The 25,910-nt window shown below is 47.1% G+C and overlaps 1 protein-coding gene across 2 annotated transcripts; it reads left to right on the top strand.

Annotated features, from left to right (window-relative positions):
• On the top strand, positions 1 to 23,113 carry FYTTD1 (forty-two-three domain containing 1). 2 transcript variants are annotated; one of them, XM_044288609.1, is made up of 9 exons: positions 1 to 225; positions 4,191 to 4,316; positions 4,414 to 4,520; positions 7,966 to 8,072; positions 12,298 to 12,394; positions 20,409 to 20,464; positions 20,652 to 20,720; positions 20,870 to 20,987; positions 22,142 to 23,113. In XM_044288609.1, exons 1-9 carry the CDS (start codon positions 171 to 173, stop codon positions 22,235 to 22,237), a joined length of 831 nt encoding a protein of 276 aa, XP_044144544.1. In that variant the 5' UTR covers positions 1 to 170; the 3' UTR covers positions 22,238 to 23,113. The 2 variants fall into 2 exon arrangements, with proteins under 2 accessions (XP_044144544.1, XP_044144543.1); XM_044288608.1 differs by having other exon boundaries at positions 2 to 225; positions 20,867 to 20,987.
• The last annotated feature ends 2,797 nt before the right edge of the window (positions 23,114 to 25,910 follow it).

The raw sequence follows: 25,910 nt of genomic DNA, 5'->3' as shown, positions 1-25,910 counted from the left end.
CCAAAGATGTCTGCTACGTCGTGCCGCGGCGTCACGCTGGACGTCATTTGATGTAGCAGGCAGGTCCCTCAGTGAGCGGCGGCTAGGCCTAGTCACTGAGCTTTTGGTACCGATTTTGAGCGACTGCACCGGTGACTATAGACTTCTGCATTCTACTGACGGTGACCGACATGGTGCCGTCTACATCCGACATGACCGACGTTGACAAGATTGATATGTCGCTCGGTAAGGAACTTGTCTTCACTGAGGTAACAGTGTGTGAGGGGAGGCTGGCAGGTCACTGGAAGGGCTTACCGCTTCGGGAGCATCCCTTAGTAAATAGTAGACCCTGAATTGTGACTGTTTATGGTTGTCACCCAGCTTTCCCGTGCTTCTGAGAGGCAGGATGCCCATGTGTCAGTGCAGGCAGATTGAAGGGCCCTTCCTTTCTTATCCAGGAAGGGATTTCTAGGTTAAAGACAGGAGCTTCTCCACATCCAGCCTTGTCCGGGAATTAGAAGTCATCTCCACCATGGACATTGCAGGGCCATGACACCAGCGATCAGCCACCTCCAGCACACCAGCTGTAGTAGAACTACAACTCCCAGCATGCACACTTGCTGGAGGTTGCTGCCACCTGCTGTACGTGCTAGCAGCGTAAACAAGAAGCCAGGACGGCGGCGCGTCATTTAGATTGGATAGCAACATATGTTTTGATTGCACGTAGGCCGGCTCTTTTTCCTATAGCGTGAAAGCGCTGGATTGCAGTGTATAATATGTTGGAAAAGTGAATCAAGCCAGTAAAGGAAGCAATATGGACAATCACAATACATTACAGGGCTCCAAATGGCGACCAAAATGGTCGCCAATGCGACTTAAAATTTACAAATAGCGACAAGACTTTTTAGTCTTGTCGACATTTCAGACTAGACCCGCCGCTGCTCTGCAGTTGAATACAGCGGCGGGGCACAGGAGCTGATAGTTCTCTGCCCCGCCGCCGATGTTCTTCACAGCAACGCAGTGGAGAAGGAGTCTCTCCCTCCCCCTGTGCTGCTGCTGCCGCCATTCGGAAGAGAGACAGGTGGAGGGGAGGGGCTGTGGCCAACCGCGCAACCAATGAAGATAACTGACCTGTTAATACAAATACAGGAGGCGGGTGCCGGAATCAAATAGCCAGCACCCAACCTCTATGACAGGTAGCTGCGATCCGCTGCAGTTAACCCCTCAGGTACCGCACCTGAGGGGTTAACTGCAGCGGATCGCGGCTCCCTGTCATAGAGGTCTGGTGCTGGCTATTTGATTCCGGCACCCGCCTCCTGTATTTGTATTAACAGGTCAGTTATCTTCGTTGGTGGTGCAGTGCGCCCCCCCCAACACCCCAGTATAATAAACATTGGTGGCGCAGTGCCAATGAGGGTAAAAAAATAAAAATAAAATATTAACTCGCCTGCTCAAATTCATTGCGTAGCTGCCGGTCTCCTGTTCTTTCTTCAGGACCTGTCAAAGGACCTGTGATGTCACTGAGCTCATCACATGGTCCATTACCATGGTGATGGATCATGTGATGTACCATGTGATGAACACAGTGATGTCCTTTGCCAGGTCCTGAAGAAAGAACAGGAGACCGACAGCTACGCGATCAATTGGAGGAGGTGAGTTAATTTATTATTTTTTTTACCCTCATTGGCACTGCGCCACCAATGTTTATCATACGGGAGGGGCTACTTTCAAACTTGCGGCAGTGTGATCCGACAAGCAGTTCCATCGTCTGAACTGCCTGCCGGATCCGCCTCATCTGGATGTGACTGAAAGCGTTTGTGAGACGCACCCGGATGCGGATCCATCTCACAAATGCATTGCAAGAACTAATCCATCTCTCCACTTGTCATGCGGACAGACGGATCCGTCTTGTATCTTTTTACACATTTCTACCGGTCTTCACATGCGCGGACCGGAAGGACGGATCTGGCATTCCGGTATTTCGAATGACTGATCTGGCACTAATACATTCCTATGGGGAAAAATGCCGGATCCGGCCTTCAGGCAAGTCTTCAGTTTTTTTCGCCGGAGATAAAACCGTAGCATGCTGCTGTCAAAATGACTGAACTGAAGACATCCTGATGCATCCTGAACGGATTACTCTCCATTCAGAATGCATGGGGATAATCCTGATCAGTTCTTTTCCGGTATAGAGCCCCTAGGATGGAACTCTATGCCGGAAATGAAAAACGCTAGTGTGAAAGTACCCTAAAATATTAAGTTTAAATCACCCCCTTTCCCAATTTTACATATAAAATATATAAACAATAAATAAATAAACATTACCTAGCGCTGCTTCTGAAAAGTCCAAACTGTTGAATTATAAAAAAAAATATCTCCTATGTGGTGAGTGCCGTAACAGAAATAAATAAATAAAAACCAAGCGATTCGCCATTTTTTTGTCACTTTGTCACCCCCAAAAATAGGATAGGACTGTTCTATTATGGGCCAAACGTTTCATGAAATGCACGCGGCTTTTCTTAATATATATTTTTTTTTTCGCGTGGTATTGAGTATCGCAGTAAGAAGTGCCTTATTTCCAGCATGTAATAAAGCTGCCATCACTGTCCCTGCACACGTCCTGATCATCATGGACCGCCATCACCGTCCCTGCACAGGTCCTGATCATCATGGACCGCCATCACCGTCCCTGCACAGGTCCTGATCATCATGGACCGCCATCACCGTCCCTGCACAGGTCCTGATCATCATGGACCGCCATCACCGTCCCTGCACAGGTCCTGATCATCATGGACCGCCATCACCGTCCCTGCACAGGTCCTGATCATCATGGACCGCCATCACTGTCCCTGCACACGTCCTGATCATCATGGACCGCCATCACTGGCCCTGCACACGTCCTGATCATGATGGACCGCCATCACCGTCCCTGCACACGTCCTGATCTTCATGGACCGCCATCACCGTCCCTGCACACGTCCTGATCATCATGGACCGCCATCACCGTCCCTGCACACGTCCTGATCTTCATGGAGCGCCATCACCGTCCCTGCACACGTCCTGATCTTCATGGAGCGCCATCACCGTCCCTGCACACGTCCTGATCTTCATGGAGCCCCTTCACCGTCCCTGCACACGTCCTGATCTTCATGGAGCCCCTTCACCGTCCCTGCACACGTCCTGATCTTCATGGAGCGCCTTCACCGTCCCTGCACACGTCCTGATCTTCATGGAGCGCCTTCACCGTCCCTGCACACGTCCTGATCTTCATGGAGCGCCTTCACCGTCCCTGCACACGTCCTGATCTTCATGGAGCGCCTTCACCGTCCCTGCACACGTCCTGATCTTCATGGAGCGCCTTCACCGTCCCTGCACACGTCCTGATCTTCATGGAGCGCCTTCACCGTCCCTGCACACGTCCTGATCTTCATGGAGCGCCTTCACCGTCCCTGCACACGTCCTGATCTTCATGGAGCGCCTTCACCGTCCTGCACACGTCCTGATCTTCATGGAGCGCCTTCACCGTTCCTGCACACGTCCTGATCTTCATGGAGCGCCTTCACCGTCCCTGCACACGTCCTGATCTTCATGGAGCGCCTTCACCGTCCCTGCACACGTCCTGATCTTCATGGAGCGCCTTCACCGTCCCTGCACACGTCCTGATCTTCATGGAGCGCGCCTTCACCGTCCCTGCACACGTCCTGATCTTCATGGAGCGCGCCTTCACCGTCCCTGCACACGTCCTGATCTTCATGGAGCGCGCCTTCACCGTCCCTGCACACGTCCTGATCTTCATGGAGCGCGCCTTCACCGTCCCTGCACACGTCCTGATCTTCATGGAGCGCGCCTTCACCGTCCCTGCACACGTCCTGATCTTCATGGAGCGCGCCTTCACCGTCCCTGCACACGTCCTGATCTTCATGGAGCGTCCCTGCACACGTCCTGATCTTCATGGACCGCGCAGATCTTTGCACTTGCAACAATTTTTATCCGGCCGATTCTCAGCATGTTTGCCAGGTTGCGGCCATATCTCTGCCGTGCCCATTATAGTGAATGGGGCCTGGTGTCAGGTAGCTTCTGGCAATGCTGGATCCAGATATCTCCATCTGGGTCTGCCTCGTCTTTGCAAAATTCTGCTTTTCTCTTAATGTTAGTGGAAACGTTTCGATTCTTACCTTTTTAACCTTTTCTTTGTTTTTTTTTTTTTATAGATGACATTATTAGGTTAAATAGGCAAGAACAGCACAACCAAGCGTTGTTCAATGGAGGAGCACAAACACATTTTTTCAATCAGTTTAGAGGCAACAAGGGAAAGTGGAGTCCACGATGGCAGACTGGTATGTGAAACTGCGGTGCTGTGTTAACCTTGAAATGCTCAGAGGAATTTATTGGTTACTTAGTGTGTGTGTGTGTTTTTTGTTTTTGTTTTTTTAGGTGCTGGAAACATTGTGCAGAGGCGCCCCTATGGTGGCAAGACAGCATTGCGTAGGATGTCCTCGTGGAGTGGAGTTAGCCCTTTGAATCGTCCAATTCGCATGAGGGTAAAATATTCTACTCCTTTATGTTTTCATATTTCCACTAAGCTTTTTAAATTTTAAAGTTTTCATAGTTTGTGAATAACTGTGTACATGCACAGTTCTTACGTCTTGTCATCTAGCTTCTGCAGTGATAGAATATGGAGAAGTTCTGGTTATCTGGCTATAGGACCTGTGATGTCTAATGTCTCACAGTGAAAAATTATACTCTTCCATGCTACACTTGCCCTTTTTGCTATCATGGCTGAGTGTTGTTAAAGGGGTTTAATAATGATGACTTGATCTACTTTCACACTGGCATTTTGGTTTCTGTTTGTGAGATCAGTTCAGGATCTCACAAGCGGTCCAAAACGGATCAGTTTTGCCCTTAATGCATTCTGAATGGAAAAGGATCCGCTCAGAATGCATCAGTTTGCCTCCATTCCGTATGTATTCCGCTTTGGAGGCAGACACCCAAAACTCTGCAAGCATCGTTTTGGTGTCTGTCTGATGAAACTTAGCCAAACTGACCTGTCCTGACACAGTGTAAGTCAATGTGGACGGATCAGTTTTCACTGGCACAAAAGAAAATGGATACGTCCCCCTTTGACTTTCAATGGTGTTCAAGACGGATGAATGGATGCAGACGGTTGTATTATCTGAACGGATCCGTCTGTGCAGATCCATGACGGATCCGCACCAAACGCGAGTGTGAAAGTAGCTTAAGCTGTGTTGAGGATGGATTCCATATGCTTTCTATGGATCCACACTCAGGTACAGAGCACTGATTTTAGCAAAGGCTTTGGTCCCCCGTAAAATATTAACCAACCACAAATGACTTGGTTTGGCCAGATGAAAGGGGTTAAGATGGACATATCGTCATGTTTTTTTTTTATACCAGTTTTAACCAATTCCCTTCCTGATCCCATCAGGGATCAAAGGGGCAGTAAATTTGTTTGGGGCAAGACTTGGCATACTGGTTCCACACTGGTACCAACAAAAAATGGATGACTATCTCTCCCGTCTATTGTCTTGCCCTAGATTTTTCTGGATGACAGACCCACCACCTCTGGTTTCTCTCTTCTTACCCAACACCAACCAATCAGAGAGTGGGTCACAGAGCTTTACCACTTATGGCTGAAGCAGGTCTGTTCAAGTTATGTTTACCTAGATGCCAGGGACCTCCTTTCTCCATAACTAGCTACGTTGATGCTACAGAAACCTATTTCCCTTTCAGGTGCAACTTATGTGTTGTGTTAGTTGTGTTATAAATGGACCTTTAGGAAAATGCATCTATACAGACTAATTCTGGTTACCTTTTGGTATTTGTACCTCCCTTCAAGGTGCCTCATCTTCAATGTGCTCTGTGTTCCTCTGTTTGTATTTACATATTTATATTTTTTTTTTTATTATTATTATGAAGATTACCGTATTTTTCGCCCTATAAGATGCACCGGCCCATAATACGCAGTACGCACCTAGGTTTTTGAGGAGGAAATTAAGAAAAATATATATTTTGAACCAAAAGGTGTGCTTTTGGTGGTCTTTGAACTAATGGTAGCCTGTGGGTGAGACGCTGTTGTGGGGCGCCTGTGGGGGGGGGCGCTGTTGTGGGGCGCCTGTGGGGGGGGGGGGACGCTGTTGTGGGGCGCCTGTGGGGGGGGGGGGACGCTGTTGTGGGCGCCTGTGGGGGGGGGGGGACGCTGTTGTGGGGCGCCTGTGGGGGGGGGGGGACGCTGTTTGTGGGGCGCCTGTGGGGGGGGGGGACGCTGTTGTGGGGCGCCTGTGGTGGGGGGGGGACGCTGTGTGGGGCGCCTGTGGGGGGGGGGGGGGACGCTGTTGTGGGGGCGCCTGTAGGGGGGGGGGGGAGCTGTTGTGGGGCGCCTGTGGGGGGGGGGACGCTGTTGTGGGGCGCCTTGGGGGGGGGGGGGACGCTGTTGTGGGGCGCCTGTGGGTGGGGGGGGACGCTGTTGTGGGGCGCCTGTGGGGGGGGGGGGACGCTGTTGTGGGGCGCCTGTGGGGGGGGGGGACGCTGTTGTGGGGCCGCCTGTGGGGGGGGGGGGGGACGCTGTTGTGGGGCGCCTGTGGGGGGGGGGGGGACGCTGTTGTGGGGCGCCTGTGGGGGGGGGGGGGACGCTGTTGTGGGGCGCCTGTGGGGGGGGGAGGAACGCTGTTGTGGGGCGCCTGTGGGGGGGGGGGGACGCTGTTGTGGGGCGCCTGTGGGGGGGGGGGGGACGCTGTTGTGGGGCGCCTGTGGGGGGGGGGGGACGCTGTTGTGGGGCGCCTGTGGGGGGGGGGGGACGCTGTTGTGGGGCGCCTGTGGGGGGGGGGGGACGCTGTTGTGGGGCGCCTGTGGGGGGGGGGGGACGCTGTTGTGGGGCGCCTGTGGGGGGGGGGGGGACGCTGTTGTGGGGCGCCTGTGGGGGGGGCGCTGTTGTGGGGCGCCTGTGGGGGGAGGACGCTGTTGTGGGGCGCCTGTGGGGGGGGGGGACGCTGTTATGACTCACTAGTCACGTGCCCGCGCCGCCTGCTTCATTCATAAAGTATGCAGCAGGGGCACGTGACTTACGCTGCCAGTGACCGCCCACCCGCCCAGTCTCCTGCCTGCTATGGTCGTAAGTACAGGCTGCTGGATTGAAGATATTCTATAGTTGAACATTGCCTGCAATTAGATATGATTAGTACAGTGAGCGGGCCCCGGTGCAATAGAATAGAGTGACTGCACTGGGCCCCGCTGCCATTACAAAACTAGATGCCGGCCCCCAGTTCCTCCTCGCTGATACACCTCTGACCGCGCTGTATCGGTGTAAACGGCAGCATTCACCCTATAAAGGGGGGGGGGGCGCGTCTTATACTGTGAAAAATACAGTAGATTATGAAGAGGGGAAAAAAAACACACTTGGTGATATACAGGTTGGCCCATAAAAAAAGTACCCCACCTCCTGCGATGGCATGACAAGATGAATGACCAAGTGGGCTTTTTATTTATTTATTATTAATTGCCCACAAGTCCCAAAAGATACAGAAAGTGGTCCCCATTTGCACATATGCATCTCTGGGCACGTCGGATTATGTTGGCTGATACTGCTTGCAGCTCTTCAAAGGGTATGCTGCAGAAGAAAAAATGCCCTGGTTTTTCCAACACAATGGGGCAACATGCCGCACCTCACAGAACTCACTGGCACAGGTTCATGAACTGTGAGCAAGTGGTTATGACCACCACGTTCCCCAGACTTGTGCACATGCAATTTTTATCTTTTTTAAAATAGCGTTCACTAACAATCCACATGCCCTGGAAGAGCTCAAAGAAACCTCACAAATACTGTCTGCAGCATCGCTGCTGAAGAGCTGCAAGTAGTGCAGTACAGAATAGTGATAGCCAGAAATGTATTGGGTAGAATTTTGTAAGGATCTAAATTACTATTATCGTAGACCGTTGGATCTCTCTTCTTCTTTTCTGTTGCATTTGTAGAATTCAGCACCTCAGCGGCTGCCTTTCAGGAGAAAAATGAACTTTTCAAGACCCATGGATTTGGCAAGCAGGTCTACAACAGCATTGCACCGATATCCGTTTAATAGGTAATTTAGACTTTAACTTTTCATTAGGATACACACAAAATGCCATATGGATCTATGATTCCAATTTAAACAGGTTATCCAGCTTTATATCAGACCTCACATAGTGGCTGACCCATGGTGGTGATCATACTTATCTGGTCTCAGCCACTGGGTTTGGTCTCTATCACTCCCCAGCGGGCTCTTCATCTCCCTGGTACACTGAAATTAACCTCCCGACAACAGGATTGCATGTAACCACTGCAGCCAATCACTGTCTATAGCTGTGACCTGCTTCCCTTGTGTCACGTGTCCATTTGTCAAGACGCAAGGAGAGCAACTCGTTGCGCAGACCAGGTAAGGGTACTTTCACACTAGCGTTTTTCTTTTCCAGCACTGAGTTCCGTCCTAGGGGCTCAATACCGGAAAAGAACTGATCAGTTTTATCTCCATGCATTCTGAATGGAGAGAAATCCGTTCAGGATGCATCAGTAAGTCTTCAGTTCAGTCACTGAACAGCGTTTTGTACAGAGGAAATACCGCAGCATGCTGTGGTATTATCTCTGTCCAAAATTCCGGATCAGATGCCGGATCTGGTGTAAAAAATACCGCAATGCCGGATCCGTCCTTCTGGCCTGCGCATGCGCAGACCATTACGAATGTGAAAAAATATATAACGGATCCATTTTTCCAGATGACATCCAGAGAGACGGGTCCATTATTGCAATGCATTTGTAAGACTCATCCGGATCTGTCTACAAATGCTGTCTGTTTGCATGCAGATTGCCGGATCACTCTGCTGCAAGTGTGAAAGTAGCCTAAGTGTGATTACCTCTGTGGGTCGGCCACTCTGGGAGGTCTCATTTAATGCTAGATAAACACTTTAAGCCCCTAATGCACTGCTTGATTTAGGGCCAGTTGTCGGGGAAAAGGCGTTCATAGGAACACTCGTTCCTGATAACTGGGTTGTATGATCCAGCAGCCGATGAACGAGCAAGTGTTTTTCGTCGGTTGATGGGCATCTTTCATGAGGATGTAAGATGTATGATAATCGGTACCACATTTCCCTGTGTAATCAAGTATGTGCTGCTGATAATGAATTGAAAAAAATGAGACCACATTCTTTCTTCCTTCAATCGTTTCTCCTGCATTCAGTTTGCATCGGCCTTTAATCTGGCCCCCACAAGCGAGCATTTAAAAACGCTCACACTGCCCAAAGACTGGGCAGTGGAGTACCACTGTAGAATGTGGCATCAGAAAATGCCACATTGTTTAAATCACATTTTCTCTTGAATGCATTGGGGGACACAGCACCATGGGTATATGCCCAGCTACCACTAGAAGGCACTAGACATCAAAAAGGTTGGCTCCGCCCAGGTGGGCTATACCCACTCCACAGCACTAGGTTATTCCGTTTTAGTCTAGTGTCCATAGGAGGCAGACATGACCTGCTCTTTTTCCGCATGTCTTGCTGCTTTTTTATTGTTCGATATTTATTTTTTATTTTTTCTCTTCTGCAGGTCTCTGCCTGCTGCAGGAGGGGGCTCAATCGTGGATTACCACTTTTCTTGCCCCCCTGCGGGCGCGTATTCAGGTACCATCGCCGGTCCCCCAGTCCCCCATTACTGCATCCACAGTGGCATGCCGGCATTCCCACGGTCCCCGTGTTGAGTCTGCCGATGCGGTGACCCTGCGGCGCCCGAAGACGTCTGACGGTGAGTATCTTTCCCTCTTGTCCTGCACCAAGGCTCTGGGGTCCCCAGGTTAGTTTCCTCAAGGCTCCCTCCCCAGCCCTTCCAGCTACTTTAATCCCCGGTTTTGCCGGGACTAGGCCGCGTTTTCTCCCGGCCTGTCCAAGGACTCCGGTGCTTCCTTTGCCTCGTTTCTCCCCCTCCCCGGTCGTCTCTCTTCTTCCTCTCCCTCCTCGCCTTTTTTTTGTTGTCCGGTCGGCCATGATAATCCCCGCCTACTTGCCGCAATAATCCTCGCCCACCTGCCTTCTGGGCCAGCTGGGCCGCGCTCGTCCTGCCCCCTCCTTGGGTTTCCCGGGCTTTCTCATTGGCCCCTTGGCCTGCTTCTGGGAGGGACTACCCTCTTTCTATCCTGGCCAGGCGCGGGCTTTTCTGTTGAGGCCGAGTCTCTTCCCTCTGCCTTGAAGAAGATGCCTCCATCTTATCTCTCCTGCAACCTCCCTGGTCCCCTCTGCAGCTGCTGCAGCGCCTCTTCGGGAATCAGCACCCGGGGTCTTGTAAGACAGCCTCTGGCTGTCATTTTTCTTCCCTTTCCAGCCTCCCCCTCTGCTTTCCTGAGTCCCCTCCAGTGATTAAGTTTCTCTGGCAGCGGGACTGCTCTGAGGGGACCGTTCTGTATTATGTTGCATATAAATCTTCCCCCATGAGGTAACTGACCTCTAGTAATGTCTACTCTGGGGTGACGTCCGTACACGGGTCATAAGATACCACTTACGTGGTTTTTCTGTCCCTGGCTTGCTCTGGTATCTGACGTGGTCCTGTACTTCTTCCATGGTCTGGGTGTTCTTGGTACTCCCTTATGTTTTCTGATTAGTTGTGCTACATGACAGAAGGGCTATTCCCTGGACCTGTCCATTGTCTGCACCTGTCAGTTCTTTCCCCCTTCCCTGGGGGTTTCATTGTGCTAGTAGCTGGTTTCTACATCTCAGTGTAGTCTCTGGCTTCTCCGGCTGATATCTGCATCCTTCTGGAATATGGATGTTTGGCAATTCTTTTACTGCTGTACTTGCCACTTCTGGGACAGTGTTATACAGTTTGCTGGTCTCTACATTTGGGATGGTTGGTCACCCATGGCCGAAGTTATTTCCTTGTTTTTCTGGCTATTGTTGTCCTTAGGTGGTCCGGTCCTTTGGACCCTTCTTGAGTCCCTGTTTGGGTATTCCTGCTTGGGGTCCCTAACCCCATTCTTTCTTAGACCGTCTAGCTGGCAGCTCCCTTCTGGGAAAGCTACCCATGGCCTTTGACCACACAGGCTCTGTATGACTGCTTTTTTAGGCCCGGTTTGCTCCTTTTTCCCTCCTGGGTCCTTGCTGTGAAAGGAGGCTCGCTCCCTTCCCTTGTGAGTTTTTGTCATGATTTCTCTCAAGCGTTTAGCCTCCAGTGCTTGTTTGTTTCCTCTCTGCCCTGGCTCTTACATGTGGTTGGCCATGGACAGGCCGTGTTTTGGTCTGAGACAACTTAAAGTTTTAGTCTTGGTTGAGGACTGCTTCTGTCCTTTTTCCAGGCATTTTATCTCCTGCCAGGCACCCTCATAGTCTATTTTGTCTTGTTGGGTCTGTCCTCTTAGGGCTTCTCCTCCTGGAGATTCCTCATGTATGCCGAGCGCTAGGTTGTAACCAGTACATAGCTATTCCAGTCTAGGCAATGGTCTGTGAGCTAAACTGCCTGGACTCCAGTCATTCTTGTTAGCAACAGCCAGATGGGTTTATCTTGCCGCTGATGTCTTCAAAGAAGGAACCCGATGGCTTATAGTCCAGTTTAAAGGGGTATTCCAGTTAAGTAAAGTTGTCCCATATCCCTCACTGATTATGAGAATGGGAACTGCAAAGCGCTGTACTCGGCTATCTCCAGAACTCCCATAGAAATGAATGGAGCGGCTGAGCTCATGCTCAGCCTGCCGCTCTGTTCATTTTGGCGACCTCAGCAAATTACGGGGTCCCCATTCTCGTGATCGATGGTGGTCACGGTGGTAGGACCCCCACTGATCTAATTATCTAGTTATTCCCTATCCTGTGGAAAGGAGATAACTTTACATAACTGGGTAGCTTACCAATGTGGCTGGTATACCATGATAATTGGTCATCTATGTATGACCAAGTGTGCTGCTTTGTGGTGGAGTTGGCTAACTGCTTTCTTGTGTATGGCTTTTCTACCATGTCCTCAGCCATTGACATGTAACTAACTTACTGCTGCTGAATGTAGAATAAAGCGGAACACTGTAAGGGAGAACTCTCTAGGCGTCCATACACATTAGTATAATGTCAGTGGTACCTGATGACAGTCAAATATGTACAGGGAGCTTCCAACATTCTCCTGACAAATGATGTCAGGAGAGAGAAGGTTGTGGTAAATTGCATCTTTTTGCCCGATCTTTTTGTTCTCTGGCATCAACTTTGTCTTCAGTCCCTATTGAGAACACATGGCTTGTTTAAAAAAAACTTGATCTGTATGAAGTTGTTCTTTAAAACTTTTTAATTGTTTACCTTTTAATATTTCAGCAATTATTCTTACACAAACACCTTTAGAAGTGGACTGAGAATGAGGCAGCAAAGAGACACTCGACAAGCCACATATTTCCTTCAGAGAGGCCTCAAGGTATTTAAATTTGGAATAATGAGAATCTGAAAGACTTTTTGAAATTTAAGCATAATTATAATGGTCTTACATGATTTTGATGATACCTGCTGACAATGTAATGTGTATGGGGGCAGCCTGACATGCACAGTTCTTTCCCTATTATACACACACGTTTGAATGAACATTACCTTTTATTGTAATACAGTAAGATGAGTGGCTGCAGAGCACCTCTGATAGAAATAATGCGGGGTAAAAAAAATCCGTCCTGGGTTTCCTACATTTCCTCCACATGTAAGTCCTCAGAAAAGGTTCTATATCTCTAAGTTACTAGATTTGTCTGTGGGTTACACTTGCATGTGGCTGCTTTAGAGAAGTTTTTTTTTTCTAAGCTTCTTGCAGGGTTATTTCAATGGCAATGATGTGCCATTTGCAATGTACTTAGAAAGCAATCTCATTATATTCAACCCCATATACAGTAAGGGAAAACACCATCTGCTGTGGTTCATGAGACTTGTTGTCTTGCCAGCTGGCTACATTTACAATGCATGTTACCCCTTGCTGATTAAGTCACCCATTCTGTTGTAAATCATCAGTCTCCACTTTTATTAGCTCTTAAAGGGGTTTTCCGGGTGTTCTGATAGGTGGGGGTCCGACTCCCAGCGCCTATCAGCTATTTGAAGAGGAGTGCTGCAGCCTCTTCCTAGGCTGTCAGGTATATAAAGCAAATGCTTTTATATTAATATAAAAAAAAACGGATCAAGAGAAAAATTATGCAAACTATATCGATCCCCGAGGTGGTCATATATAAACACCTCCAAGAGTTCGATCAAGAATCAAATTATTTTGTGTAATCAGTAAAACTGGGTACAAGCGTCTATGCAAAAATATAAATATATAATCTAAAAATATAAATACAATCTGCTGTCCTGGATTATTTGTCTTGTCTGGGGGATAATGGAGTCGCTGTTGGTGTTTTCGGGGCCGTCCTTGTGCTTCCTCTGCTGTGGACGTGCATTGAGTCCAGGCCGGGAGTTGGTTCCAGCTCTTGCCGGATCTACATCCCGTGCTGTGATGGAGAGGAGGTGGGGCTGCAGTCCTGTTTGTATTTTAAATTGTTGTATAATAAATCAATCAAAAATGTAATCAATATACATTTCAATGATATGCAGGAAAACTGTAGTACCCAAAATCTGCCACTAGATGGTGCCAACAGGATATTAATAACACTAAGACCAGTGTCTCACACTATTATCCAACCAGTACAAGAATGCAATGCTGCTTAAAATTATGAGAGATTATATATACACTGCTCAAAAAAATAAAGGGAACACAAAAATAACACATCCTAGATCTGAATTAATTAAATATTCTTCTGAAATACTTTGTTCTTTACATAGTTGAATGTGCTGACAACAAAACCACACAAAAATTTAAAAATGGAATTTAAATTTTTCAACCCGTGGAGGTCTGGATTTGGAGTCGCACTCAAAATTAAAGTGGAAAAACACACTACTGGCTGATCCAACTTTGATGTAATGTCCTTTAAAACAAGTCAAAATGAGGCTCAGCAGTGTGTGTGGCCTCCACGTGCCTGTATGACCTCCCTACAACGCCTGTGCATGCTCCTGATGAGGTGGCGGACGGTCTCCTGAGGGATCTCCTCCCAGACCTGGACTAAAGCATCTGCCAACTCCTGGACAGTTTGCGGTGCAACGTGACGTTGGTGGATAGAGCAAGACATGATGTCCCAGATGTGCTCAATTGGATTCAGGTCTGGGAACGGGCGGGCCAGTCCATAGCATCAATGCCTTCGTTTTGCAGGAACTGCTGACACACTCCAGCCACATGAGGTCTAGCATTGTCTTGCATTAGGAGGAACCCAGGGCCAACCGCACCAGCATATGGTCTCACAAGGGGTCTGAGGATCTCATCTCGGTACCTAATGGCAGTCAGACCATTACTGACCCAATGCCAAACCGGTCATGCTGGAGGATGTTGCAGGCAGCAGAACGTTCTCCACGACGTCTCCAGACTCTGTCACGTGTGTCATGTGCTCAGTGTGAACCTGCTTTCATCTGTGAAGAGCACAGGGCGCCAGTGGCGAATTTGCCAATCTTGGTGTTCTCTGGCAAATGCCAAACATCCTGCACGGTGTTGGGCTGTAAGCACAACCCCCACCTTTGGATGTCGGGCCCTCATTTCACCCTCATGGAGTCTGTTTCTGACCGTTTGAGCAGACACATGCACATTTGTGGCCTGCTGGAGGTCATTTTGCATGGCTCTGGCAGTGCTCCTCCTGTTCCTCCTTGCACAAAAGCGGAGGTAGCGGTTCTGATGCTGGGTTGTTGCCCTCCTACGGCCTCCTCCACGTCTCCTGATGTACTGGCCTGTCTCCTGGTAGCGCCTCAATGCTCTGGACACTATGCTGACAGACACAGCAAACCTTCTTGCCGCAGCTCGCATTGATGTGCCATCCTGGATAAGCTGCACTACCTGAGCCACTTGTGTGGGTTCTAGACTCCGTCTCATGCTACCACTAGAGTGAAAGCACCGCCAGCATTCAGAAGTGACCAAACCATCAGCCAGGAAGCTTAGGAACTGAGAAGTGGTCTGTGGTCACCACCTGCAGAACCACTCCTTTATTGGGGGTGTCTTGCTAATTGCCTATAATTTCCACCTGTTGTCTATCCCATTTGCACAACAGCATGTGAAATTGATTGTCACTCAGTGTTGCTTCCTAAGTGGACAGTTTGATTTCACAGAAGTGTGATTGACTTGGAGTTACATCGTGTTGTTTAAGTGTTCCCTTTTTTTTTTGAGCAATGTATATCAATTGTTTAGGCACAGAAACTTGAGATACAAGAAAATGAGATACAAGCTCGTGCTCTGCCCAAAACGATGACCAATCTCAGATTGTATAAGTAGTATTGCAATGAAACTGATAAATTATCGCCTTGATATCAAACTAGGGAATATAAAGATTCCCAACAGAAAAGCTCTCTTATCGATATCAGATCTTGTATTCAGTGATATGCATTTTCACTGAATGTCGCTGATACTGATGTGGTACTTACGCTGGGTTCAGACCTGAGCGTACTTGAACGTACACTCTGTATGCGCGATTGAACGGGCGTTTGCAATCACGCATACAGAGACAAGCGAATGCCCATTGTCGCGGATTCCCGCTAAAGTCTATGTACGGGAACGTGCGACAAGACGCCCCAAAGAAGCTCATGTACTTCTTGGGGCGTCGGGCGTTTTACAGCGCGATCGTATGCGCTGTAAAACGCTCAGGTGAGAACCATTCCCATAGGGAATCATTGGCTCTTGCCTGTTGAGCGTTTTACAGCGCGTAGGAACACGCTGTAAAATGCTCAGGTCTGAACCCAGCCTGACACTATACGTCTGCAATAAGTGGGGTTTGGCAAAGTATGAAGCCAATTAATTTATACCAATACTACATAAAACAAAAATATACATTACCCAAGGGTCAAGTGATGTGCAGAGTCTTGGGGAAGTCTGCTCTCAAGAGTTTTCCCAATAATTCAGATCTTTTCCAGGGATCTCCCTTTCTTTCCTTGTTTTTCCCTCCTTCCTTTTCCTTTTTTACCACTTGTATGTGGTTTATTAACCAAAAACTTATCGGATGAACACACCTTCCTGGTTTGGAACTTTCCAATCATTGTCGGATAGGTGTGTACATTGATAAGGAGCATTATGTCATAATACGACCCAGAATGCACTTTTGCTATTGGAGTAGCGTTACCTACTTAGGTGGCTCTGTTGTAGAAGTCACATGCATCATACCCTAAAGAGTTAACTATGCAAGTCTGACTTAATCTTCACTACACACACCTGATATCTGGAAGTTTAAATCAAAGCTAACAGATTAATTTTGACACTTGTTACCAATTGAAGACAGACTTTTAGACGCCATTTGAATGTTTCTCACATTGTTGACTTGGAAAACCGTTAATAATATGAATAATCCCGGTTTTGTCACACAGATATCCGTGCCTCCTCTGCTACACCAACGGTCAATTGATTGTTAGTAAAATACCACATCTTTACAGAAACTCATTAACAAAGTCCATACTTAAACTGTTTTGATCATATTCTAGGAATATATAAATGTCCTTAAAAAGACATAATAATATAACCAATACGTATAACTTATTGATTTTCTTATACAAAATTAAGGTTTTCATTCCCTTCTAAGCCCTAAAGTTCCAGAACCTGTCATTGACCTCTGCGCTGATGGCATGGCCACTTACTTCAGAGACAAGATTGGCAGTATCCGGCAGAAAATAATCTCCCAGTCCCCAAATAATTTCAATCCTCCACATGCTCGCTCTCTCTCTCCTCTTTTGACCCTATTACGGAGGAAGAAGTCTCCAGGCTTCTCTCTTCTTCTCAACCCACAACCTGTAGCAGTGATCCTATTCCATTACATCTCCGGCTCTCACTCTATTATAACACCACTACTAAAGAAACCATCTCTTGACCCGACCTGTGCTGCTACCTACCAACCTGTTTCTAACCTCCCCTTCACCTCTAAACTCCTTGAACGTCTTGTCTACTCTCGTTTAATAAGCAATCTCTCTGCAAACTCTCTTCTTGACCCCCTGCAATCTGCCTTTCGCCCTCTTCACTCGACAGAAACTGCCCTTACTAAAGTGTCTAACGATATCCTAACAGCAAAAAGAAATGGTGACTATTCGCTACTGATTTTGCTGGCTCTCTCTGCAGCGTTTGATACCGTAGACCAGGGCTTGACAAATTTCCTTGAAATCTAGGAGCCAGCTAAAAAAGTTAGGCGCTGTTTTTTTTACCTTTTTTATAAAGCCTTATTTTCATATAATCGCTGCACTGTGACGTCACTGTGTATAATCCATGTGCTGCAGCTGTCAGAACTGAGATCCCTTCCCAGGATGTTTGGTCCGGGCTCATCATTCATCTCATAGTTCTTCTCTTGTAAACTTATTTTGTGACTAGATAAAACTGAAGCAGCGCTGGGCTTGCCGCCCCTATCCGCCGTCACTGCGGGATCACTGCCCTTCTGCTGTCCCGGATTATTTATCCTGTCTGTGGGATAATGGAGTTGCTGTTGGCGTCTCCGGGGCCGTCCTTGTGCTGCCTCTGCTGTGGACGCGCACTGAGTCGAGGCCGGGATTTGGTTCCCGCTCTTGCCGGATCTACCTCCCGTGCTGTGATGGAGAGGAGGTGGGGCTGCGGTCCTGTTTGTCGGAGGGATCTCTGAGCCCTGTGAGTGCGTCCGTGGAACACGGACCGTGTGATACCGGCCTGGTTTTCTTCTGAGTGCAGGAGCGCATGGCGTCATTGGTTGCTGCCGTGCGCTTCCTGCTGCCGCCGCAGTATGGTAGTGCACTGGTCTATACCAGTGTATTACTGTACTGCGGCGGCAGCAGGAAGTGAACAGCGTCATAGCAACCAATGACGCCATGCACTCCTGCACTCAGAAGAAATCCAGGTCGGTATCACACAGTCCGTGTTCCACGGACGTGTGCATGAGGCTTTACGGCGATGAGATGGCTCCTCTCTGGGAAACGCTGGAAGAGTCTTCGTACAGGAAAACGGAAACCCCGCCGTAGTCAACTGCGCCGCTCCCAGGACATGAGGTGTGCGGTGGATAGCGGCTAGCGGGCAGGTGAGCTCAGCCACGTACATGTCATGTGTCACTCCACGGCCAGCTGACACTGACAGCCAGCGGGGAGTGATGTCACTCGGCTTAACCAGTCATGTGCACCGCCTGTCACATTGGTGGCTGCACCCAGCTGCTGGTGTGCTGGGCCTATTTTCAAGCAGGGGCAAATACCCAGGCGCCAGGACAAAATTACTGATCGCAATGGCGACCTGACGTCTGGCATTTGTCGATCCCTGCCGTAGACCATAAACTCCTCCTCACCATGCTCCACTCAATTGGCCTTAAAGACACTGCTTTCTCTTCCTATCTCTCTGGCCGCTCCTTTTAGTGTATCGTTCGCTGGCTCTTCTCTTCCTCTTGATGTCGGCGTTCATCAGGGCTCAGATGGTTGGCTTTCGATACCATCTCTATGCTGACGACCCCCAACTATACACTTCATCCCCTGACATCACCCCTGCTTTACTCCAAAACACCAGTAATTGTCTGGCAGCTGTCTCTAACATCATGTCCTCTCTGTATCTTAAATTGAACCTTTCAAAAACTGAACTTATTGTCTTTCCCCGTCTACTAACTCGCCTAAACTTGATATTTCAATTTCGGTCTGCAGCACTATTATAACTCCTGTGTAACATGGCCGCTGTCCTGGGGCCACATTTGACTCTGATCTTTCCTTTGTTCCCCATATTAAATCGCTTACACTCTCTTGTCGTCTGCACCTCAAGAATATCTCCAGAATCCGCCCTTTTCTTACGCTGGAAACGGCAAAAACTCTTGTTGCCTTGATTCATTCTCGTCCTGACTACTGCAATGCACTACTAATCGGTCTCCCTCTCACTAAACTCTCCCCCCTTCAGTCTGTTCTAAATGCTGCAGCCAGGCTCATCTATCCATCCAACCGCTACACTGATGCTACTAGCCTGTGCCAGTCACTTCACTGGTTGCCCATCCACCACAGAATACAGTTCAAACTTCTCACCCTCACCCACAAAGTTCTCCACAGTGCTGCACCTCCATACATCTCCTCCCTCATCTCCATCTACCACCCTACTCATGCTCTCCGTTCTGTTAGCAACCTAAGATTAATAACTTCCATAATTCGTTCCTCTCACTCCCGTCTTCAAGACTTTTCTCGAGCTGCACCTACTCTTTGGAATACTCTGCCCAGAATACTAGGTCAATTCACAACTTCTTCACCTTCAAACGTGCCTTAAAAACACATCTTTTCAGGCAGGCTTATCAAGCTACCTAAAATGACTTTTCCCAGACTAAACCTTTCCCCCACCAACTCCTCTGGCCTAAACTCGATCCTCTAGTAGTCCCAAACCCGAAGCAGATCGGCTGGCATCGCTCCTGTCAGTTCAATAATGCCTCAAATCCTACTTATCCAAATCAACTACCTTATGTGTCACCCCCAATTCCTCATAGATTGTAAGCTCTTGTGAGGAGGGCCCTGACTCCTAGTGTTTCAGTTGCAAATTAGCCAGTTAAGTTGATTTTGTACAAGCGCTGCGGAATATGGTGGTGCTATATAAATACATTTTATTATAATAATAAGTGTACATGGATATCACAGACTTTCCGCTTTATTAGCGGATACCAAACTGTAGATGTAATCAGCACCAGCTGCGTCCATGGAATCCTTGTCTCAGAGCTGAGGGACAAACATTGATACACTAATATATACTTTGAGGAACACCTAGACCAGACATGCTCAACCTGCAGCCCTCCAGCTGTTTCAAAACTACAACTCCCATTATTCCCTGACAGCCTTACAACTATCATCCTCCAGAAGGGCATCATGGGAGTTGTAGTTTTACAACAGCTGGAGGGCTGCAGGTTGAGCATGCCTGATCTAGACAATTCTCAAACTGTGGAATTCATGTTCAGATAAGAAAAATAATGAAGCCTCTACTTCTGCAAGTGTTGTGCATCTTCTAACTGTCTAAATATATAATTAATTGTTACAATAATGTTAGCTCTCTTGAACGACGCAGTAATCTTCCCATGGACCTACTTCGCCCTACATTAAAAATCCATACAAAATAGTGAATATAAACCAACATAACCAACTTTAAAGGCAATGAATATCCATTATAACTAAAATAAGTAAATATAACTGTTTACACTTCTGAAAAGACTGATATTACCTTCAGCATTCACGTGGCCTTGGTGCAGTTGTTGTTTTCAGTCAAGCACTGGCAGCAACAATAATAGTGTGCTACTAGTCAACAGCTTAGAAAGTATATTCAAGTTGCCAAAGAACCGCCCTTGGCATCTGGGTGGGAAACTCCACCTTGGTAGTAAATGTAAGATGCTTAAAACAATTCAGGGGGTCAGTATCAAGTCATATTATTTAATCTATTTCAGGTCCAGACACAAATGGACAGTGATCAGGAAATTGAAGACCTGAACAGAAATCGTGCGTAAGTTTAAATTGTTTGAAGCGTTTGACTTGACGAAGAATTGCCTATGGCATGACCGGTTCCCTTTCAGTCTAGTAGTACAAGTACATTACTAGATTCATGGGTGTATGTCTCACTCTGCTGTAGATGAACTGTCATTGCAAGAAAGCAGTGGAAGAATTTAGTTCTATTTTCTTTAACTTTTCAGATGGAGGACATCTATGAATAGAAGTGGTCTTCTGACTGTATCATTTGGTAATCCCTCAGCTGTACCAAGGTAAGTAGACCGTGTTTTATGACTCATAGTACATTTTTTATTTTATTTTTTTTGTTTTTGTTTTTTAAGTTTCATTTTTTGGGCCTTTGTTCGTATTTTGTAGTTTCTGTCACAGAATTTATGCTTGTCATGTTTGCCTTCAACAGCAGTATGGGAGCAATGTTGCCGAGACCTCCGCTTCCCTTTTTTTTGAAAAAGGAAGGTGCAGAACCCAAGGTTCCCAAGGGGGTTCAACTTGACTTTGATATAAACAGTGTTGCTAAACAGGTAACCTATTTAGTTTATTTGCAGTTTTTTTTTTTTTTTTTTTTTTATTTATTTTTTAGCTCCACATCTGTAGACGAAACATATTTTTACATTCAAGGGCATCGGTCAGCAGATTTGTACCTATGACACTGTCTGACCTGTTACATGTGCTCTTGGCAACTGAAGACATCTGTGTTAGTCCCATGTTCATATGTGCCCACATTAATAAAAAAAAAATGAAGTTTACAAATAAGCCTCTAGGAGCAACGGGGATATTGCTGTTACACCTAGAGGCTCCGCTCTTTCTGCAACTGCTGCGCCCTCTGCACTTTAATTGGCAGGGCCAGGCAGTGAAAACATAACGCCTGGTCCTGTTAACATGAGACCAAAACGGATGCCCTGAGCTGCCAAGCACACATGTAACAGGTTAGCCAGTTTCTTAGGTACAAATCTGCTGACATATGCTCTTTTAAAAGGGTTGTCCAGGATAAGAAAAACACTACTTTTCTTCCAAAAACCGTACCACCCTTGTCAGCAGGTTTTATGCAGAATAGCTGCTCTGCCTATTAAAGGGTTTATCCAGCCCCTATAATGACCCCCCTAAGGCCCGGGCACCTCATATAGATTATACTTATTGTGCACCGCGTCGCTCCTGATGCCTGCACAGCCGCCGCTGCATCTCCCTGTCTCGCAGATCAAAACATCCGGCAACGGGGGTGGGCAGCCATTTATAGCAGGCCGCAACAGGGACAAGCCTCCCTAGCATCGCGGGTGACACTAGGGAAGCTCCTCCCCCGTCGCAGCTTGCTATATATATGGCTGCCAACCCCCATTTCCGGATGTTTTGATCTGAGCGACTGGGAGATGCATCGGCAGCCGTGCAGGGATGCGAAGTGACACGGGTGCCGGGGAGCAGAGTAAGCATAATCTGTATGGAGGGGCCCAGGAATTAGGGGGTACATTATAGAGGTTGGATAGCCACTTTAACTCCAGTGGATCTGAGCTATGATACCCACGACAACCTATGGACAGGGTGCTGGTGTTTTTGGAAGAAAATAGCCATGATTTTGTAATCCTGGACGACCCCTTAAGTATTCTTGATTTCTATTTCTCACATTGTATGAGCCGATGTGTTGCTGTGTGATATATAATACATTTTTATTTTTATTTACTAGACTGGAATCACACTGAATGAGCGGTTCAAGATTCTGAAGGAACAAAGACTGTCTCAGAATGTGAACAAAGGAAGCAGATTTGTGACTGTGGGATGAGCTCTGGCCCTTGCCTAGGGCTATGCTCTGTTTACGTTCATTTTTGTATTTTACCTGACTTTAATGCAGAGGCCAAGAAATAATGTCTCCTGCACCAAGGCTACGGCTCTTCATATTTTTTTTTTCAGAGCTATAAGTGGAGAACTTTCGTATTGTTTGTACTGTGAAATACAGATAAAAGAATTTATAAACCGGAAAAGTGGAATGGAATTCTTAAGTGACTACTTTCAGGCCTTGGCTACAGTTGAAATACAGATACATAGTTAACATTTTTATTTTGCTGGAGGAGATGGTTTCCATGTTATAACCTGGACTGTTGAGGTTTTCCTACACTGTTCTTTCTTGTACAGTTTTATGTATGCTCTACAACTTGTATAATTAATTAGTAAATATCAAAAGCCTACAAAGTGAAGATTTACTTTTTCCCAAATACTTCAATATGAGCAGAGAATCTTCTGCTGAAGTCTTGGTACTACGAGTGCCTACTTGTTATGGAATACCCACTCTCTCATTGGCATTCTGTTGGCTCCACCTGGAAGTTGGAACAAGGGTTTTTCGGCAATGATTTCTTATCTAAAGTATTAACACCCTTGCTGGGTTTGAGAAACAGCATTCTGCTTATTTAGATATAGACTGTTGGCAGGAATTCTGCCAAGAAGAACACTGAAGTGTTGCTTAGTAGCATTTTGGAAAATATCAATGTTTTGTTACAAGTTCGATACTTGAGGTTTTGGTTGAGATTTCCATGCATACAGACTGCAGTTCTTGTTTGTCTTGGTGAATGACATTTTTGCTACAGTTAAACAATGTTGATGAAACAATATTGTTTATCTTACCCTTTTTCATAATAAATCATTCTGCAAGACTTTGTTCCTATACCGACATATATTGTTATTTTTAGCAAATAGATTTTTATTCGTATTTTAGAAACCCTACCCAGAAAATCTACTGGATAGGTGATAATTACTAGATCAGTGGGGGTTCAACTACTGGGACCAAAGATTAACCCCCTAAGACCTCATTTACACGTCAGTGATTGTGAGCCAAAACCAGGAGTGAAGGCTACACAGAGATGAGTTATAAGGGAGAGATCTGCACCTGGTTTTGGCTGGAAATCGCTGATCGAACACTGACTGTGCGAATTCTGGCGTCAAAGTCGCAAACATAGGGCTTTTGCGACTTTTTGCATTTTCACACCACTCCAGTTTTGTAATGTGGGTGTGGTTAGCTATGTTAATGAGTTTCACTCCAGATTTATCTTTTTATTTTTATTTTTTGTTGCAATCTCACTCCAGGAGTAGGAAAACTGGAGTAGCTTCTCTAGACAAGTGTTTTAGGTTTAAGGCCTCATGCACACGATCGTGCCGTTTTTTTTTGTGGTCCGCAAACCGCGGATCCGCAAAAAACGGAAGGCGCCTGTGTTGCCTTCCGCAATTTGCGGAACGGAGTGGGCGCCGGCAATATAAATGCCTATTCTTGTCCACAAATAGCGGACAAGAATAGGACATGTTATTTATATTTTTTTTTTTTGCGGGGCCGCTGAACAGAGCCACGGATGTGGACAGCACACGGAGTGCTGTCCGCATCTTTTGCGGCTCCATTGAAATGAATAGGTCCACATCCGAACCGGCTCGGATGCAGACCCAAACAACGGCCGTGTGCATGAGGCCTAAGGATAAGACAAATTTATCAACTAACATGAGACCTTTGATAAATGTGGCATAGAGTATTCATACGCAGACTCGAGCAAAACTAACTTCAAATTTTCCTCCATGATAAATTCCCCCATGGCCTTGTTTGAAAGCTAAGCTTTCAAACAAGACAAGAAACGCTGTATTATCTCTTCTATACCAGGAGATATAGCCTTTAGAAATCAGACCAGTGATAGCAACTAAAAAGTAAAAGTTTTTTAGTAGGGATTGACCGATTATTGGAGTTACCGATATTATCTGCTGATATTCATGATTTTCAAAGATATCGGCATCTAACCTTGCCGATAATGCATCCAGCGCTCTCTCCCTCCCCCTGTGCCGCACTGCCAATGAGGAGAGATGGGAGGAGGAGGGGGAGGGGGGGGGGGGAGGCGCACTTCTCCACCAATGATAATTAACGTCTAATACAAATACAGGAGGCAGTGCCCAGCCTATATGACAGGAAGCTGCGATCAGCGGCAGTTAACCCCTCAGGCGCCACACCTGAGAGGTTAACTGCTGCCGCTGATCGCAGCTCCCTGTCAGAGGCAGGGTGCTGGCTGTGTGATTCTGCCGCCGACACACCCGACTCCTGTATTGAACGTTAATTAACATTGGAGGCACAGTGCGCCCTCTCCAGTATCAAAAACATTGGTGGCGCAGTGCGCTCCCACCGCCCAGTATTAAAATCATTGGTGGTACAGTGCACCCCCCAACCTCCCCAGTATTAGTCAGCCACTCCCCTTCTCTTCATTGGTGGAGCAGTGGCAGCTTCTGATCGGAGCCCCAGCAGAGTAATCCTGGGGCTGCGATCGGTTATCATGGCAGCCAGGACACTGCTGAAGCCCTGGCTGCCATGCTAATCTCCCTGCTGCTGTGTGTACTATGCACAGTGCAGTAGGGAGAGTGTGAAGTCCTATTCACCAGTGCATTACTGTACTGTGGCGGCAGCAGGAAGCGCACAGCGTCATAGCAACCAATGACGCTGTGCGCTCCTGCACTCAGAAGAAATCCAGGCCGGTATCACACGGTCCGTGTTTCACGGACGTGTGCATGAGGCTTTAGGGTGAATAGGACAAGGGATTAAAAGATCCCAGGTTCTAGTCCCTAAGGGGGAAATAGTTCTTAAATTTAAAGTAAAAAAAAAAAAACACACCAAAGTTTTAAGTATAAATCACCCCCTTTCCCAATTTTACATATAAAAAATATAAACAATAAATAAACATATCACATATTGCCACGACCGAAAAGTCCAAACTATTAAAATATAAAAATCTATGTGGTGACCGCCGTAACAGAAAAATGTATAAGTTATCAGCCTGAAAGTTCACCATCGGCTCTAAAAAAAAAATCTATATCGGTTGATTCCTAGTTTTTAGCTTCTTTCACTCCTGACCCAATTTCTAAAGACTATGGGGGAGATTTAGCAAACTGGTGTAAAGTAAAACTGGCTTAGTTGCCCATAGCAACCAATCAGAGTCCACCCTTCATTTATCACGGCTCCTTTGTAGAATGAAAGATGAAATCTGATTGGTTGCTATGGGCAACTAAGCCAGTTCTACTTTACACCTGTTTTATAAATCTCCCCCCTATATCTCCTAATGTAGAAAAGAGAATGCTGTGATTATCAGCTGTAAAATGAGACCAGGCCCATGGCTCTATGTTCTACAGAATCTGATATATGAAGGCCTATAGCAGTCCCCCACCCCCATTTAGCTGGCTGTGAATTCAGCCAGGTTGAAGGAGGAGAGGGGTGCAGTGGGTAAGGCTGCTTTCACGCTGGCGTTTCGGTTTCTATTTGTGAGACCCGTTCAGGGCTCTCACAAGCGGTCCACAACGGATCAGTTTTGCCCTAATGCATTCTGAATGGAAAAGGATGCGCTCAGAATGCATCAGTTTGCCTCCGATTAGTCTCCATTCCACTCTAGAGGCGGACACCAAAACGCTGCTTGCAGCATTTTGGTGTCCGCCTGACGATGCGG

Source organism: Bufo gargarizans, chromosome 4 (assembly GCF_014858855.1).
Source record: "Bufo gargarizans isolate SCDJY-AF-19 chromosome 4, ASM1485885v1, whole genome shotgun sequence".
NCBI classification, from domain to species: Eukaryota; Metazoa; Chordata; class Amphibia; order Anura; family Bufonidae; genus Bufo; species Bufo gargarizans.
This window is presented reverse-complemented; position numbering and strand designations above follow the sequence as displayed.